Source organism: Helicoverpa zea, chromosome 2 (genome assembly GCF_022581195.2).
Source record: "Helicoverpa zea isolate HzStark_Cry1AcR chromosome 2, ilHelZeax1.1, whole genome shotgun sequence".
Lineage (NCBI taxonomy): Eukaryota > Metazoa > Arthropoda > Insecta > Lepidoptera > Noctuidae > Helicoverpa > Helicoverpa zea.
The window spans coordinates 6,421,091-6,439,496 of NC_061453.1; the positions used below are offsets into that span (position 1 = coordinate 6,421,091).

At 39.3% G+C, this 18,406-nt stretch overlaps 1 protein-coding gene across 12 annotated transcripts in view; it reads left to right on the plus strand.

Moving 5' to 3' along the window:
• The window catches only part of LOC124640449 (guanine nucleotide-releasing factor 2), a 33,435-nt gene that overhangs the window by 11,518 nt on the left and 3,511 nt on the right, over positions 1 to 18,406 (plus strand). For 2 of the 12 annotated variants that reach the window (XM_047178278.1, XM_047178229.1), the window contains exons 2-26: positions 3,653 to 3,821; positions 6,854 to 6,965; positions 7,051 to 7,159; positions 7,427 to 7,741; positions 8,014 to 8,152; positions 8,745 to 8,825; positions 9,004 to 9,137; positions 10,028 to 10,130; positions 11,053 to 11,160; positions 11,434 to 11,544; positions 11,910 to 12,020; positions 12,111 to 12,211; positions 12,694 to 12,717; positions 13,480 to 13,585; positions 13,699 to 13,803; positions 13,886 to 13,988; positions 14,066 to 14,158; positions 14,238 to 14,348; positions 14,428 to 14,626; positions 14,923 to 14,934; positions 16,043 to 16,202; positions 16,553 to 16,691; positions 16,799 to 17,056; positions 17,288 to 17,541; positions 18,243 to 18,374. In XM_047178278.1, the coding sequence (XP_047034234.1) occupies positions 3,653 to 3,821; positions 6,854 to 6,965; positions 7,051 to 7,159; positions 7,427 to 7,741; positions 8,014 to 8,152; positions 8,745 to 8,825; positions 9,004 to 9,137; positions 10,028 to 10,130; positions 11,053 to 11,160; positions 11,434 to 11,544; positions 11,910 to 12,020; positions 12,111 to 12,211; positions 12,694 to 12,717; positions 13,480 to 13,585; positions 13,699 to 13,803; positions 13,886 to 13,988; positions 14,066 to 14,158; positions 14,238 to 14,348; positions 14,428 to 14,626; positions 14,923 to 14,934; positions 16,043 to 16,202; positions 16,553 to 16,691; positions 16,799 to 17,056; positions 17,288 to 17,541; positions 18,243 to 18,374 (3,289 nt within the window). Of the gene's footprint in view, positions 1 to 1,897; positions 2,140 to 3,652; positions 3,822 to 4,401; positions 4,926 to 6,853; positions 6,966 to 7,050; positions 7,160 to 7,426; positions 7,742 to 8,013; positions 8,153 to 8,744; positions 8,826 to 9,003; positions 9,138 to 10,027; positions 10,131 to 11,052; positions 11,161 to 11,433; positions 11,545 to 11,909; positions 12,021 to 12,110; positions 12,212 to 12,693; positions 12,718 to 13,479; positions 13,586 to 13,698; positions 13,804 to 13,885; positions 13,989 to 14,065; positions 14,159 to 14,237; positions 14,349 to 14,427; positions 14,627 to 14,922; positions 14,935 to 16,042; positions 16,203 to 16,552; positions 16,692 to 16,798; positions 17,057 to 17,287; positions 17,542 to 18,242; positions 18,375 to 18,406 lie in introns of those variants that run through there. The other 10 variants (XM_047178302.1, XM_047178307.1, XM_047178237.1 and 7 more) reach the window with 10 other exon arrangements.

The following is an 18,406-nucleotide window of genomic DNA, read 5'->3' on the forward strand; positions in this document are numbered from 1 at the left end:
CCACCGACCACTCGCCATGAGGTTCAAATGCGGAAATGTGTCTAAACGTGTCCTAAAATCCTTACAAATATTATAAATCCGAAAGTAACTCTGTCTGCCGGTCCGAAACTACTGAAAAGATTTAAATATAATTTGGTACGCAAATATTCTAGAGCTTAAGAAAGGACATAGGCTACTTTTTTCACTCGGGATGCTAGTACAACTGCGGGGAACAGTTAGATCAACAATAATGACAGAAAACGGAATTTTATATAACAGCTAATTTAAGTACATTATTTTCTTAAAAATGTCCTAAATGCTGGAAGTGTAGGTCCTGAGGTCTCAATATTGTCAAAACACGGAAACATAACTATAAATAGAACACCTGATTCGGAGAACACCACGCTAAGGAATTCAGGAAGTCTGCTATCAGCATATGCCACTCCTATTACTGTATCTTCAGTCTCCAACTCCTACCATTTACCTATGTTCACTCGTGACATCTCCCGACTCTTTTATCCGTCCGGGAAGTCCGTTAAAAATAATTTAATTTAGAACTAGCTTACGCCAGCGTTTCACCCGTGTCCCGAGGGAACTACCACACGCCTGCGGATGGCTCTCCTCAATAAATGGACCTGTAGTTCCTCAGATTACCGTGTTCAAACAAACAAATTATTCCGCTTAATAAAATATATTTAGTCGTTGAGACATGGTAAAACAAAATGTTTATAATAGGTAGGTTTTAGTATAGAATCCGCGGTGCGAAACGGAAGAGTAGCTTTAGCTTTCGATTTTTCTTCCTTGTTGATATCTACGCTTTATAAACAGGTAGTGCATCTAAAGAAATGTCTGATATTGTGTAACAAGACGTAAGAGACGCGGGAACTGCACCATTGTTTCTATTGTTGTCTTAATGTTAAGGCCGTTGACAAAAAAGTTGACTAATGACTTAACAATGCCACTACTAACTACGCTACTCGTACCGCAGTCATAAAATTCTGTTTTGTTTCAATTAACATAAATTCATAAGCAGATTTAATCTTAACGAACCCACATTTGATTTTGCACACTTATACTCTTTAAATAATTATTAGGACATCATCAAATTCGTTTTATTTGTTTAGACGGATGATTTACGGATGCGCGGATTGATTTATCATAAAGTTAGCAATGCTTGACACGGGTAGTCCGTGGATGGAGGGTGATCAGTGATCATCGTGTCATGACGATTTTTGTCATGTTTCGTAAAGCACGCAAAATTGGTGGGTCCCATTTTCACATTTTTGAAAGTCGTTACGAGTAGTCAGAAGCCAGAAATTCTGACAACCAGACTTTAAAAAGGCACATCAAGTTGCCCAGGTATTAGAGATGAGGTGATCAGAATTCAGATAGGCAATCGCTCCATGCATGATACTGGTACTTAGATGTATTAAGTAAGACTGGAAGCCGACCCTAACATAGTTGGGAAAAGGCTAGGGAGATTGTTCAGACGAGGAATATAGAATACTTAACTGCGTTTTTACGCCCAGATCTCCCTTAGCGCATTTACTGGCCGTTCTGGTTTGTGTTCTGCTGTAACCGCCTCGTAAATGTTTATATCAGTAATGTACATACGCATCATACTTTTGAGAACCAAAAATTAAGTAATTGAAATGACTTATTGAACAGAATGCATCTCAAATCTAAATAATAAGTGTTATCTGCTTATGACTAGACAATGAGTAATCCGTACAGCGCACAAGGGACTGCGTTGACAGGACAGCCGTATAATACTGAAGTCGCATGCTAAGTAGGACTTAACACCGAGTATGTGTGCGTTTGCTGGTAATGTGTTATGTATGACGCACTCTGGCTTGGGAAGCGAGTATGTACCGCGGCGGGCGTCCGTCTGTCGCGGGCGGTGCGAGTCACAAGTGCGGAGGTTCACTGGTTCAGTCGACGCCAGTCGTCACTGCGACTTTGGGCGCGTCCTCCTGTCGCCTTCGCGTTTATTTATAAACTCCCGCGTCATCGGCATTATAATTGATAAACTGATGTTTACTATGTTTATATCTTCCCGTTTGTGACCTACAGTTCAATTTCCTTACTTTTTACCGTTTGGGTGTTGTGGATACCAGATACCTGTTTCACGACCTGAGGCTACAACTGCAGTCAGTTGAGGTATTTTTTTCCTGCTATTTATTCTTCAGTTTGAGATCCAATATGACTTCTTATACAGTGAATAGGTACTCCTAATTAAATTGCTGCAGGGGAAGGGTTATTTAAAAGAACATTGAGTTTTCCCAACTTTTGAGTCGGTTTTTATGCTCCTTTGATGCAAGGCTAAAATTGCTGCGAAAATCATACCATACCAATATGTTCATGTAGGATATTAAAAAAATAATTATTTTCCTGTTGAACGCCGAACCCGATTGATATTGCATACACCTTCCTGCTGCTAAAGGATAAAATAGTCTTGTAATGATGTCAGTGTCTAATTAAATTGAGATTAGTCAGAATTGAATTTATCCAAAGTCAACCAAGAACTTGCTTCAGTCGAAAATAGTGTCACTTCAAGTGCTCTTTCGGTTTCTAATGTGATAAATTGTGGATTTGTAGATTTATGAGCAATTAGTTCTAAGTTAGGTTCTGAGGTAGAAGTTAGAAAAGAGTAACGAAAGGTTTGTAAACATTCTATGCAATAAACTATCGTCAGTGGCTTTACAGTACTGTAAAGCCACTGCTACTTAGCACATAGTCTCATGTAACCTTCTCTGAAATAACAAATTCGCCTAAGTTATGTTGTAAAACTCTTCCATCGTTTTACCGAAAAAGCGCTGGGGCGCATTATGTAAAGACTGCAAAATACTTACTAATCATCAGTATTTTTGTGAAGTTTCCCATTATACCTATTGTAAATTATTTCGAGGTACCTAATCAGTGTCTACCTGTTGGTAAGTTAAAAAATAAGGAATAAATATAAGATTCTATTACATACCTATTTGTATTAAATCAGTCATTCATCAAGGTAATTTAGTAATCTATGAAGAAGGTCGTCGCTTATATGTACCTATTGGAATTAACCTTTTCGACTCCATGATGATACAGAATACAGACATTTTTCTGTTGAGTGTTATTAAAATTTGTTAGGTTCTTAGCCTTCATTGTAAATAACGTCCAAATAGGTACCTACAAGGTGGTTTTCTGATGTTGAATGTCTTAATGACGCAACGTATGTATCGTGTTCATAAGGTCATCTAAAAAATGGTAATGTGTTTACATTCAAGTTTTGTTTAGCCAGCCATAATAGTAGCTGTACATGCTATACGATCGTATACTAATGAGTAATTGAATGTTATGATTCTAAAATTTCATGGATGATTAGTCAAGATCTTGAACTCAATTCTTTAGGTATTCTTGCATAGTATATATTTATAGCTTTGTAGGTTGCTCCAGATTTTTCGTAGATCTCATTTGGTCGTAATCTATGAATCTGCCCTCCGTACATTTATACTTAGTTAGTTTGTAAAACGATAAGTGCTGGGATATTTTTATCATTGTTTGAATACGGATGAGTGACCAATGCCAATTATACAATGAGTAAATCAAATGTTTGTTAACTAACTGCTAACTGCAGCTTCCCCTGAATTCATTAGTGTGGTAATTTGTAGTAATTGATTCAATAAAATTACAGAGAACGAATCTGGCAGCGAGGGGAGCTCGGGACACCGCGGGTCGTTGCGCGGCGCCAACAAGTTGGCGAGGCGCGCACGCTCATTCAAGGACGACCTGCTCGAGCGCATCTCAAACATGCGCTCACCGGCGCAACAGCATCACCGGCCGCATCTCTCATCCAATATCAGGTCACAATACAAACACATCCGTTTCTATGATATCGCGCCTTGTTTCCGCGCATCACAATCATACTTCAAAAAACTCAACTGTGTATTTGGACAGTCATGCTTGTGACCGTCTGGGCCTGTGCCCAATTAAAATTATTGCACACTTAACTATTCATGCATATTGGATACCCATTATTTATCCACATTCAAATATTATTCCAAGATCCTAGTGACCTAATAAAAATAACTCGGTAAGTGGGTACTCAAAATACAAAGAAAACTACTCTATAGTAGTTTTCTTACCTATGTATAATACCTATGTATTTATGAGGTAGTAACAGAATCTTGATAATGAGACGTACTAATTATAACCTTCATGACAAATGCTATCAGTGCTAACTGCAGATGTTCTTGATTACATCTTATGGCATAGACCTTATCTGGAGACTTGTTTACATTGTGGTGAAATCTTAAAACTGTATATAACTTGTTATCTTTATTGATAAATTTACATAGGCACATAGCTCTCCTATCTTTCGACTGACAGCGACAAGAAAGTGTCCCTCATACTCACAGTATTATCTTTGCCTTTAGTGCAAGAACAATGTCATTGTGTTAAGTTAATTTTTTATTCAAATAGTCACGTAAATAGTTTTGTAGTGTCGTAATAGTAAAGAAAATAGTATGACCTTTTATATCTATTGGGTTTGTTGTTAATGTGGTGTGGACATTGCACCAAATGTGGCATTAATTATGAGTCACGAGCACGACCCGCGACTGTCGGACTCATTAGTACATTGTCCGCTGAAATCTCATTAGTTTAGTGCGTGCAATGTTAAGTGATTACATTTTAATGTCCGCGCGAGCTGTCAGCGCGACCGAATCGCTTTTTGTTTATTGTACGGACCGTGAACACCTTTTTTTGTTTCAATGAAAACGTTACCAAGTGATTCTGCACCCAAAAAGTTTATAAAACAAGTGTAAATCGGTTATTCTTTACGGTTAAGGCGTGGAAGCTGCCAGTAGCTACTTCACAATGTCTAGTGCTTTGCGATCGCCTGTTGGCGAATGGTTTAATAAACGAACAAACAGACTTCAACGGAGATTCGCTAACAATGGAAAACGGTATGATTTGTTTGGATCTAAATTCACATTATTAATTGAAGGACAAAAAGACTACTCCTTAATAGTATAAATTAGTGAATATAAGACATCTACAATTGTGTCCGTTGAATGTAATCAATTGACAACCAGACACAGAGATACCAGGCTGTGATCAGTGTGTTGGCACATAGAAAATCGGGACTATTATGTTTTACACTGTTATAATTGAATAATTGTACATATTCTTTTACGATCCGCAACAATATTCAAACACATAATAACAAACACCACAACAAAATCTACATACATATAATAAAATGATAGGAAAGTTAAAACTCGAAATTTATAAACCTAACATCCAATTCAGAAAAGCTATATAATTGTCCTTTCATTTCATGACTTTGACATTGTGAACCAATGCAAAAACAATAACAAATAAAGTTTTTTCTATGTAATTTTGATCATCTATGTCTGTTATTAATATAATTTTTCAAAATATGTGATACATATTATACAGTTTACTTTGTTAGTCGTTGAACTCACATAGAGTAAGGTCAACCGGGACCTCCTACTTGAATATCAAATATAGCTTAGCTTTGTATTCGCGTGCGAAGTGTGGGCTTGCATGCAAAGCAGATTCTTTCGCAACGCATACCAAGCAATGACATTTTAAATGAGCATTTATTTATAATAGATAGATAGCACTTTGATTGAATGAACAAATGGTTTATTTCTATCTATTTATCCTGATAATAGGCATGATGACAAATTTTTAAATTCCTTTCTATGATGTAGGTATACGTCTATTTTATATGAAAAATTATTAATTTTAAGAAAATGCGAAGTTTTTTTATTAAATAATTGCATTTTTCTCTGTCCACTTTGAATCCGGCGCGAAAACGCTTGTCAGTGTCATGTCGTCACTTGTGACGTCACGACTGAAATTACAAGACGCAAGTAAACAACGCTCGTGCAATAATTAAGTTTTTTTGTGTTATTAAATATGAATTCGAAAGGGCATAGGTGTTGTGGGGTCCCCCAGTGTAAGAACACATCCAAAACAACTCCTGATAAGTTATTTGTGTACGTTCCTCACAATAAAAAAATACGAAACAAGTGGCTTAAACTTGCAAGGCGAGATTCAAAAGCAATATTGCCCAGGGTACAACTTTATTTTTGTGAAGATCACTTTGATGTAAGTTATTACATAGTTCTCTAGATTCTAGCATAGTTTATAATGTAAATAACTATTTCGAGGTTAGGTTTCATCTCTCATTGTTTTTTAATTAAACTAGTATACCTACTTACATGGAAGTTTTAACATTTCTAAATTCAGCTGAACAAAAATCTTTATTTGATGCCAAAAACTTTCCCAGCATTATGATATCAATTCTAGGAAAATTAGCGCTCTTTGCCTTGATAAATCCGGGCTCCATAACTCGTGTTATAAACAATTAATTAATTAAAAACAAAGGTCGCAGTGGAAGTTCACAATAACGAAATGTGACGTTCGCGCGCTTTCGCGCGAGTTGTTTCGAGAGATGACGTCACGAGCTCTGATTGGTGTTCAAGATATCATGGCGGATTGCCTTATTTCGTAATTTTATTTTATAAAAATACATATTAATCACATTATTAATAAAGAAAACAATGCGCGTTTTATATTCCGAGCTTCAAGTTTAATTTAATAAATATATTATTTTAATGATTTTTGATTACTGTCATCATGCCTATTGTGTATATTATAATATATTAGGCATATAAAAGCATTTGGTATTAGTTTTAGGTGGTTTATTATAATTATACTTTGGTTTTCATTCGTTTTGGCAAATATTATATTAAAATCGTATTAAAAAGTTATATTCCCCTATTATTTTATCATTCGTCCCTCGGTAATCTGTAAGTATATTAAAACATTTTATGCTTATTGTTTGACGTCTATGTTACAGCAGATCGCACTCTCCGCTTAGCCCAAAAATTAGAAATATGGCAAACAAAATGAATACAGCTGAGGATGGGGAAGTCACACCAGCCAAAGAACTCGAACGGCTAGTCAAAGAGGTTCGTACTTCACCTCCAAGTTAGTGTTTATACTACAGTGTGGATTCCTTACATAAATTTATCTTAACATGTCTATTGTTCGCAGGTTACGTTCGGCTTAAAACACTTTTCGGATGTTATCACAAAGGGGAAACTGGAAATGCTCCCTGACAATGGCACTATTGTTTTTGAATCAATTGCAAATATACATAAAGGTAATTAATTTGTATGTTTCAAACCTCTCTATCGACCTAACGTTAGATAACAATTTATATTTCAAAAATGTTATATTATTGTAAATCAATTGACTACTGATGTGATGATGTTCCCTTTTGACTGCGTAGTATTCTTGTTATCGTTCTGCAAACAAAACTTTTATAAAATATAAACCAACATTACGCCCATGAACTGCTACTATGAATAGAACATTATGGGTTCGCTTATATAGTTTTGTTCAATGTTTGTGCACATTACCCTTTCAGCAATAAAACCGTACTGCAGTCGATCACCGCAACTAACAAGCGCCGTAAAGCGTCTGTGCGCTGCATTAGCCACGCTCATACGCCTGTGCGACGAGATCACTGCGCTCAGCCTGCGAGCTGATGCCAGCAACGAGGAGTTAGATACATCGGCCGAAGCATTGTCCCCGGAATATGTGAGCTCAGTAGTAAAAGGGGTGACAGGCGCCGTGGAAGAAGTCTCAGCGCTGGCTCAGCAACACATGACTCGTCCCGCACTTTCCCCGCGCCCCGCTCTCGTCTCTCCGCGGTCTTCAACACAAAGGAATTCCTTGCCAGGTGCGTTATTCATTTCTGTTGAAACGCTATAATAGAGCCTCTATTACAAAATCAGTGTGATGGAACTAATCAGTTCCGCTAATTAAATACAACTGCAAAATTCTTAGCTATCATTTAGCTGTCCAATACTTCGTAGCTGCAAAACCAGTATGTGGTACTTTTTATGAGATGCTATTCCTGAGATAGTTGGTTATTTAGAAGCCTGTTTACATTTACATCATGCTTGTTTTCTTTAGGAGTGGTTAGTGTATGAGCTATGTTGTATGTTGCAGACATCCCGCTGACGCCGAAGGAGCGGTCGCTGCTGACGGGCGAGAGCGGCGCGGAGGGCGGCGTGCGGGCCTCGCACTCCTCCGAGTCCGTGCTGGACGCGCCCGACTCGCCGCCGCCCAAGCCTGCGCGGCCCAACCGGTCAGTCATCACCACACACTACTTACCACTGCACCGTACATGCCACTTCTCATACAATCATGGACAGAGTTAATCATTAATCACCATACTGGACCGTTAGTCTCTAATCCCCAAGATAACTTAGAAAGACAAATAACTCTGAAAAGTTACAATGGAATCCTGCATGCTAACACTTGAGACGCAGGCGGCCAGTAGGCCACCACGACTTTCAATACACACACTGCACGCCAACAGACATCACATCACTCGTACTTCGTCCCCGCGTGAAAGTCACACGTACAGTATTGATGGATTGCATAAAATTTTATGGCGTTGCAAATACTTTCAAATATCGTAAAATATCGTGGCTCCGTTATTTTGAGATGCTCTAACGCTTAACACAGGGTGCAAATTTTAATTTCTGTATTGGGGTTATTGAACAAATGAGTGTTCTCAAAAGTAGTCGAACAAATCCTAATCGGTCATTTCAGGGTTCGTTTTAAATACATATTTAATTTCACGTTGGATTAGTAGGGCTGGGTTCAATAATCTTGGAAGTTTCACAAGGCTATTAAGCTGGTATGGTTAGTGAGAGTGCAATGTGTGTTTGCAGGAAAATCGAGTTGGCCCCACCTCTGCCGCCTAAGCGCAAGTCGGCGAACGACAACTCCCTACTGGCTCTCTCTATTGATAGGTTAGTTGAAGGTACAACTTAACTGACAATTTGAAAGTTTGTCAAACTTTCATGCGTGCCTATGTAGTATATACGATTAGACTAATAACTAAATACTTTTTTTATATAATTGGTCAATTTTAGAAATTCGATAATCTCCAAGTAGCAAATATTAAAGTGTGGGTTTGTCCATTTCCAGACTGTCCCTGCAATCTCATAGCAGCGGCTCTTTGGACTCAATGCTCAACGTGTCTAACGACGAAGAGCGTAACGCACACGACTCCACCAATCACGACCACGTGTTTGCCACACCGCCTAGCTCGGAGCTAGTTGGTAAGAAACCTTTTAAAACCCTATTATAACTGTTTGACGTTGCATCCGTTTCCTTAGAGACGGTTTACCCGAATAAATCTTTATAATTAACATTTCCAACCTTCCATCACCATTCATCCTCTAACTTTATCAATTGGATAGTTTCATCGTGAAAGTCTATTAAATGCAAACTCATTTTGTATTTGGCTTTAATCGCTTTTATTCCTCAACACATTGCCATTCTCTCTTGGCTACCAGTGATCACTGTTTTGTTTCATGTCAATTTTAGCCTTGGTAATAACACCACATTTATTACCATGGCGAATTGGTTGATGTTTGCGCAAAATTTATTCGAATTTATCCTACATTGAGTAAGTGGACCCAATCCAATTGTAAATAATGAAACTACATGGTAACGTTAGCGTGATAATATCACTATATTTAAACAATGTGTTCGTAACGCTTTCATGTTTAATCCCTGACCCAAATGTAACAAATAAATGCACTAGTATTCTAAAAAAACTTGACACATTTTAATTGACGTAGCTACATCATGACCAAAAAGGTTTGATGACTCAAGTCATAGAGCAATTGCCTTAAGGAGTTCGATTACTTTTATGAGTAATCTAGTTTTTGTTTTAGAAGTTACTATACCTACGCTTACTTTCTTCTGAAGGTACATGTTCAAAACCCCCGATAGTTTTATCCTCAAGTCGAGTAACTGCTCCTAGTCCTGTATAAAAAATATATATTAGATATAATAAAATATAACTTATTTTCGTCGTCAAATACCATTTGTGCCAAATTTTACCCCAAATTGTATGTGAAACTATAACAAACGAACACACTTTGGCATGTATAATATTATTGGATCATATAATTTGGCATGTACGTTGAATATTGTATTGTAGGTATGTGCAGCTGCAACAACGCCACGGAGCTGCGCGCGTCGCTGGAGTCGCACGAGTCGCACATGAACTCCACTCACGCGCACGTGCATTCCAACCACAATCGGTATGACTACTCTACTGTCTTATACAATAATAATAATATAATATTCTTATAATAGGAAATTATACATTGTTGTTGCGAGCCCTTGAACTTACGTGCCGAGGCTGCGGGATTGTTCGAAAGAGTTACCGCAGCCCTGGTACATAAAAGGTCGACGACGGAACACGATGGATTTTTAGTTAGTAAAAGTCCTCACCGCCGCTAACCCGCAGCGGGAGGGATATTTGATGATTTGTGCCATGAATTAAAAAAAAAAACCCCTTCAACTTATCTGTTGTTGCTACAGTGCTATAACCTGTTATAAATGCTATAATTACGAAGTTTATTATTCTTATTAAATATATTATATTTAGTAAGATTTGGTGTGCCAGATCCAAAAATCAATATATTCAATCTATGACACTTTTTGTAAACGTGGTGGCCTAGTGGGTAAAGAACCAACCTCTCGAGTAATGAGGGCGTGGGTTCGATTCCAGGTCAGGCAAGTTCCAATGCAACTTTTCTAAGTTTGTATGTACTTTCTAAGTATTACTTGGACACCAATGGCTGATAAAAAGGTGAAGGAAAACATCTTGAAAAAACCTGGACTATACAGTCCGAAATCACCAACCCGCATTGAGCAAGCGTGGTGATTAACGCTCAATACTTCTCCATGTGAGAGGAGGCCTGTGCCCAGCAGTGGGACGATAAAAAGTCTGTAACAGTATGACACTTTTTAATTGATTGAGGGAATTTACTGTTACATACTATAAAATTACAGTAACACGATAATCGCAAAACAAATAGTATTGAAATTATACAGTTTTCCTTCCCTAACCAACACTGTTAATGATTTATTACTGACGCAAATAAATTAATAGAGAATTATAAGTCTATTTATATAAAATAAATAGATAATTCAAATCGTGAAATATATGTTTTTCAGTTTCTCCAATGAGTCTGGATTCGTGTCAGTGGGTCACGCGGAAATGTCTGCGGAGCACAGCTTCCACTCTTCGTTCTCCTCACATCACTACACGAGCCATACGGACAGGTACTCACTCTATAACCCTTCCTTTAACCTGGTTTACCGGTCTTTTCTTCTGTTTTGTTTGCACATGTTTTTAAAACACATTTGTTACATTTTTAATTATCACTCTCTCTTGTCTTTTTCATTTGTCCTGGTTTCCGTGTTTCGAAGATGTTGAATATGCTTTTGAGTATCATAGTTACAATAATATAGTTTTCACAAAAAATGGTAACTTAAAACTATACCAAAGTATATTAAATATCTTAAGTATCATGCTTCCTGTTATTGTTTTTGCAGTATTTTTAACAGTACAGACTGTGTGACCGAATTGAAGTGCACACTACAAAGCTTTGAGAGCCGCATGAATGTAACCAATATGAACAGTATAACCACGCACCAATCTTCAAAGTGAGTGTTTCTTCTATATTACCACACACACCCTCCTTATTCGTAGTTCATAAGAATATCTGTGTTTGTATGTCAGTTAATATAATTCGAATAGTTTCACTTGACAACATTATATTGCCACAAATTTGATGTAGTGTAGCCACTTACACAACAATAAAACTCACACAGCTTGTACACAAATAACCAGCACTGATAAAATCTCATACTTGGTGTGCAGAGTTATACAACATAAAATTTAACATAGTTCGGTACATTAATTTTTTAGTTAAAAAAACTATCGCAACATGGCGTTACACCGCCAAGGACGCGACACGGACTGACTAACTTGATTGTTTATTTTCGTAACTGAGTTTTTTGCGCTGCAGGCTGGCGAGCATCACGTCAGACGAGAGCGAGACGCCGCCCGAGCTGCCCGTCAAGACGCGCCGCAACATCCGCGTCGACGTACAACAACACTTCCCCACTGTTGAAATCAGGTGATTAGCACATACAGCCTTCACGCCGTCGCAATCTGTTGTGGCCGAGGCCTGTGTTATGTCGATATTAACCTATGTCGGTGTTGTCAGGCCGTCCCCGGTGTGCTCGCTGCACGGCGAGGCGCGGCCGCACACGCTGGCCGTGCATCAGCCGCCGCGACCGCCGCCGCTGCCGCTCAAGAAAAAACACAGTCAGTATACTTTTTGCTTCATTTTTTACAATCCTCAAAAACTACAATGTAAACTACTTGACCCAATTTTGGTGGTGGAACGAAATTATTTCTATAAATAAAAATCTAATAACTTTTTACAACAATTGCTAACTACAAGTCAATTTAATGCCTGCATATGCAAATGTTCCGACGGTTAATAATGAATTGTAAATATGTATGTGAATGTCAACGAAAGAAAACTGTGAATGTATCCTATTCTATTACACACTTATCACATTGTCAATGGCACTGTTCATGTTTATGTGAATCCTAAACAATATTGTTTTCATGTCTGTGATTGATGACAATATATAAGGGCTTCCAGTTTTCACTCATTGGTTCTATGATTCTGAATATTCTTTGGTCATTGTGTTTTCTTGGGCGCTATGGTATATGAATGATAATGTAATGTGTGGGGCTATAACGGCATGTTTGTCTGTTGTGCCGGTGCGGCGCGGCAGTGTTCCAAAGCGTCGCGTACAGCGGTGAGTGGATCTATGCATGTAAAGCGCTACTTAGCTCCAAAAAACATCCGTTTTATGAAGATGCAAGCATATTTGTTTCATTATGTTTTAGACATAAAGGTCCACTCCAAGAAACGACATGTTGGAGACTCATCAGACGTGCTTTAGCAGTCAACAAGCTTCTTGTCACTCACACTAGAAAAATTAGGCGCCGAATTCACTGTCGATGTTAGGCGGCTTTATCGTGAATTTCCAAACCCATTTATGGCACATTTCTTGCAATAATTACAAGCGATGTGGCAATAAAGAGTTTGCATCATGGTGGTCGCCTTGCTTGCTTTCCACGTGCGATATGACGACGTGTATGCACAAGCTTCGCAGCTTACAAGCGTTGGTTAACAAAGCGGAACTCGGTTCGCGCCGTAGTTAATTATCACCAAAGATAATGAATGTTGTTAGCGCTTCATTACGATCATGTGTTATTGCTGTTTCATGTTAATAAAATCTTCGAAAAACGCATTTTCGCCTACGCTCTTATTAAATGAGAACATATCTTTGACTAACTGAAAGGTGTATTATACTTTAAACTTGTATACATTTTAGAAAAAAAAGACTTTAAGAACTTATATTGGGAAAATTCTATTGTTAATTTTACCTGCCTTGTAAACTTCTCACGTTACAGCTAAAGGTGAAAAATAAGTCCTAAAATGCTATACAGTGTTTAATTCAATTACGCCTTGTGTTATTACCGTGGAGTGTTACTAAACCGTATTGTCTGTTTAGTAATGGCGTACATGGAGATGTTTGGAAACTGCAGTCATCCGCCGAACAACGCCGCGGCCCCGCCGGATATGTTCCGTCACTCTATACACACATATAATATGGCTAGGTACGTATAGACTCGCGTTAGCAATACTTATTAACAATGCAATTTTATATTATTTTAACTGTGTTTGCAGTCACAGGGTTTTAAATATAATATGTGATCTTTTTTATATGCAGCGCCAAACAAATTACCGATGGCTCCATAAGTTTGCAGCGGCAACAAGTTCAGCGCTCCATAGCGCAATCGTTCACTGTCCAGCATTTTGGAAACCCACCAATGAGGTATGAAGCATACAAATTTTCGCCATTCCAAGACCTATACATTTTTTTGTATGATTGGCTATATAAAATTTTCTTTTTTTAGCAGTGGCTCTGAAGACAGTGTTAACATTACTTCGAGTGGTACTAGTCCCATCCCGCTGGAGCCGCCGCCAGCCCTGCCGCCTAAGATGAATAAGACTAAACAGGTGTGAATTAAACTGTTACAATAATATGTACCGCCCCTATGTTTTTCAGTGCATTTATTTATTCTTTACTTTTGTAGCTCTCAGTTAACTCAAGCAACGAACTATTGCCTCCTCCGTCGCCGCGGCCGTCGTCGCATAATAGCTCCACTGATGAAACTGTTTTGAATAACGTAAGTCATTCACGGTCTTATTAATCTTTTTAGCAAATACAGAATTCCTTAACTAATTATGATTGCCTCTTGGTTTCAGAATTCCGATGAATCATTTACAAGCGCCACGGCGCCCGGAAAGTTTCCGCTCGAGGACGAGTTGGAAATGCTCGTGCAACAACAACCTACGCCGTCGCCTGTACCATCACAGGTATAACAATGACTGATTTATTCTACTGAAGTATTTTTGTACGAATTCGATTTTTTATTATGTTTTATTTTTATAACAGCGAAGTGAAGGCAGCACGGAACCTCCCCCGGCTGCAGTGGAGGCTAACAGCGAGCCTCCGGCCGCGGACCCGGACGACATCATCCTGCAGACGGACGTGAGCGCGTGGCTGGTGCTGAAGGGGCCCAGCAAGGACGGGCCCGAGGTGCGCGGCGGACAGCCCGACGCGCTCATCGTGCTCGCCACCAAAGCTACCAAAGGTACGACACACTCAAATATGGATATGGGATCATTTACTTGTATTGCCGATATGCATCACCCTGAATGATCGCGGTAAAATTATATACATACCTTAATCATCTCATTGTTCATTGACATGGTGGCAGACATTAATATTGCATTTTGGTTCCTGGACATAATATATGACGACTGAAAATATATCTAGACTCAAACTGTTTAAAACAATACCACCATAAAATTTTTAACTACTCCTTTAGCTTAAGTCATGTCTTATCATTGCTTTTAACTTTTCAACTGTCATGCTTTCACTTTACAGAAACGGACGAGTGTAAGTGGTTGAACCATTCTTTAATATGGGCTGGATGACTTGCTGGTTCTATATTTTTCTAATATTTGGAGGCTTGTGGAGTTTTGCTTCGTTTTAGTGTTTGTAATGCTAATGTATTGTAGTGCTGATTACCTGAAACCAATTGGCCTTTTAATGTAGCTTGAATATTTAATCAAAATAAAATAATATAATTCTTCAATAGAGCACACATTATTGTGCGGGAACAATAAATGGATGATCGAATAGTGTCGCGCTATTTGGTAAAGTACCTTGTTTGTGTCCTGTCATGGTCATGTGTGCTGAGCTCTCGCACAGGCTTTTTCTGTATAATAACAACTTACAAAGTTTAGTAGTAGTGGAATGCTGCTGTAATGATGTTTTAGCTTTGTTTCTAGTTATTTATGACTCCTAAATATTTTTTTATAACTCTCTTAATCTTAGTTGGCCACGATATTTATCAGTTTTTCGTATTTTTATACTTTTTGTACAAGCATAAAAAATATGTTTAAATACGTCATTTCATTCAATAGAATATTATTTTCACACTTTTGAAGCTAAATTAATTAGAACACCAAGCTATCGTACCGTGCTTCTGTAGCTTCGATAATAAATGCCATGGAGTCCTTCGCACACGGCGCCTATCGTAATCCGAGCGTAAGACGTGAAGCAATCTCTTTTCAAACACTCGTATACACCGTAAGGCGCTTATTACACGGAGCAACATTAGTTAAGGCAACTATCAAATTTGCTGGGCACTGGGAGAGGGAGGGAAGAAGTGAAATAGCCCAAAGCGTTGCTACTGACGGTTAAGGAAATCGGCACCTTTAAAAATCGCTTAATATGGCAATAAGAAATTGACTTAATCATCGGCAGCAACTGAAAATTGTTGACTATCACCGGACCTCTAAAGTCGAGTTCCTAGGTATAAACCAATTGAAAATTTTTTTATGTTATCAGCCAGTGGCCAGATGCTGCAATAGTTGCTACATTTAGAAAGCGTCTTAACATACGTGTTCGCATTGCTCTCGTCTTACTCGTGGCTTACATAGGGCCTTGTGCGAAGGCATAGCGCAACAGTATGTGGTTGAGTGTGTGGCTGTGTCCGCAGACTTCACGTACCAGGAGGCGTTCCTGGCGACGTACCGCACGTGGGTGTCGCCCAGCGGGCTGGTGGCGCGGCTGGTGCGGCGAGCGCAGCACTTCCGCCCGCGCCCGCACGAGCTGCGCTCCACGCTGTGTCTGCTGACTCGTGTCGTTGCCGACCTCACGTAAGTATCCACGGTACTGCTTGTCTACCTACTTACAATAGACGCGGCGAAATATTTGGGCCCTAAGATTTATTGCCGTCGCTTCGTCAAGAAGATTCACAGTGGATTAAACTATTTAACTACCTATATAAAATTAAACCAGCTGTCATGTCGCCAATTTACCAATCAATATGTATTTAACAATATGCTGTGTTAGTTTAACGGTATAAAGCACATAAGATCGTCTTGACTGCAGTGGTTTTTTCTTGTGATATCCAGATGGACAAGCTCTTTTAAATGTAAAAGATGGTTCCAATATATCCAACTCGCCTAGATTCTTGATCTATTAACAACATTCCATTTAACTTCAGGATGTCGGATCTGGACTGCCCGCTGATGCAGGAGATAATGGAGTTCATTTACTGGCTCGTGGACGCTGAGGAGTTGATTATCGCCAAGACTCTCAGACAGATTCTAGTCGACAAACAAAAACAACTACACTTCCAGCAGGTCAGTAACAATAACTGCTGTACGTTCACATTCACATGAAACTTAAATATATCATAAAATCGTGAACAGGAATAATGAACTCTTGCAATATTTTATGTACGTTACAGACTAACAACAGATACGAGTACGACAACCCTTGCTACGGCAGCGTGTCAACTCGTCGCGATACTCTCCTGGACTTCAAGGCGACAGAGCTAGCGGAACAGATGACGCTACTCGACGCCGCGTTGTTCGTACGTCTGACCACTGCCGAGGTGTTACTGTGGCCGCGCGACCAATCGGAGGAGAGCTCGCCCAACCTCACGCGCTTCACTGAACACTTCAATAAGATGAGCTATTGGGCTCGCTCTAGGATCTTGGAACAGGTGAGATAAGTCCTCCCATGAATGTAAATGGTAGAATATGGAGAACTTTTATAAATGTAATGACTGACTCTTCAAATAAATATTTATAATACATATTGAAACTTATTTTATTTTTTCATTTAATGGCCTATATACAATTGATACACTGTTAATTTTAATGAGACAAGCATAGTGTACAATATAGTGCGATAGACGGCATGCAAAATTTTGAATCTAACTTACTTATTCCAGGAGGAGGCCCGCGAGCGCGAGAAATACGCAAACAAATTCTTGAAAGTAATGAAGGCGTTACGCAAGATCAACAACTTCAATTCGTACCTAGCGTTGGTTTCTGCGCTGGACTCCCCGCCAGTTCGGCGACTGGGCTGGCCGCGGTCCATAGTGGACACGCTGCACGAGTACTGCACCATCATCGACTCGTCCTCCTCCTTCCGCAACTACCGCCAGGCGCTGGCTGAGACCCAATCGCCTTGCATACCCTACATGTATGTTAACTATGTATATTATTATTGTATCAAGCACAATAAAATTTATAGATCCTTATTAATAAGCTTTATAACAAGACATACACTACAATAATAAAGCTGAAAAGTGCTTTCTTTAGGGTGCGTCCACATCTGGCGAATGCCGCGAATGTGCAGCTCGCGAGCCGTTTGCGACCTGCCCGCGAGCTGCGCGCGTGCATTTTTGTTCGTGCGCCGCTTCTGCGCCGCCCGCGCGCAGTTCGCGCGCGACCTAAGCGCCGCACGCGATCAGCGCGCAGGCAGCGCGCGACGCGCTCTTTATTAAATAATAAACGGAACTGTAAGGGCGAGAACTGAGTGCGCGCAGATCGCGCGCCGCTCGCGCGTTCTATACGAGCCTTGCATGAGTTGCGCTAAAGAGGCACACCAAACTATCGCAATGACTGCACGCGCGCAGCTCGCAGACAGCTCGCAATCGGCTCGCGTGCTGCGCATTCGCGGCACATTCGCCAGATGTGGACGCACCCTAAGGTTCTCATTCTCATTGCAGAAAGCACCGGACCAATTTATAAATCCTTTCTTCGGTGATTGTGTGAACTCTGTGCTATACTGTTGTCTCCACCAACTGTCAGTTCCTTACATGACATGAAGAAGCATAAATATTTTTAAATAACAAATACAAACATTTTCTATGCACTCAAGTTCTTTATATTTTGTTCCAGTGGTCTAGTCCTTCAAGATCTGACTTTCGTTCACATTGGAAACCCAGACCTTCTGCCAGAAGGTTGCATTAATTTTACCAAGAGGTGGCAGCAGTACCACATCATGGAAAATATGAAGAGATTTTATAAAGAGTATGTAATATTTTTTTATAGTTTTGCAAGTT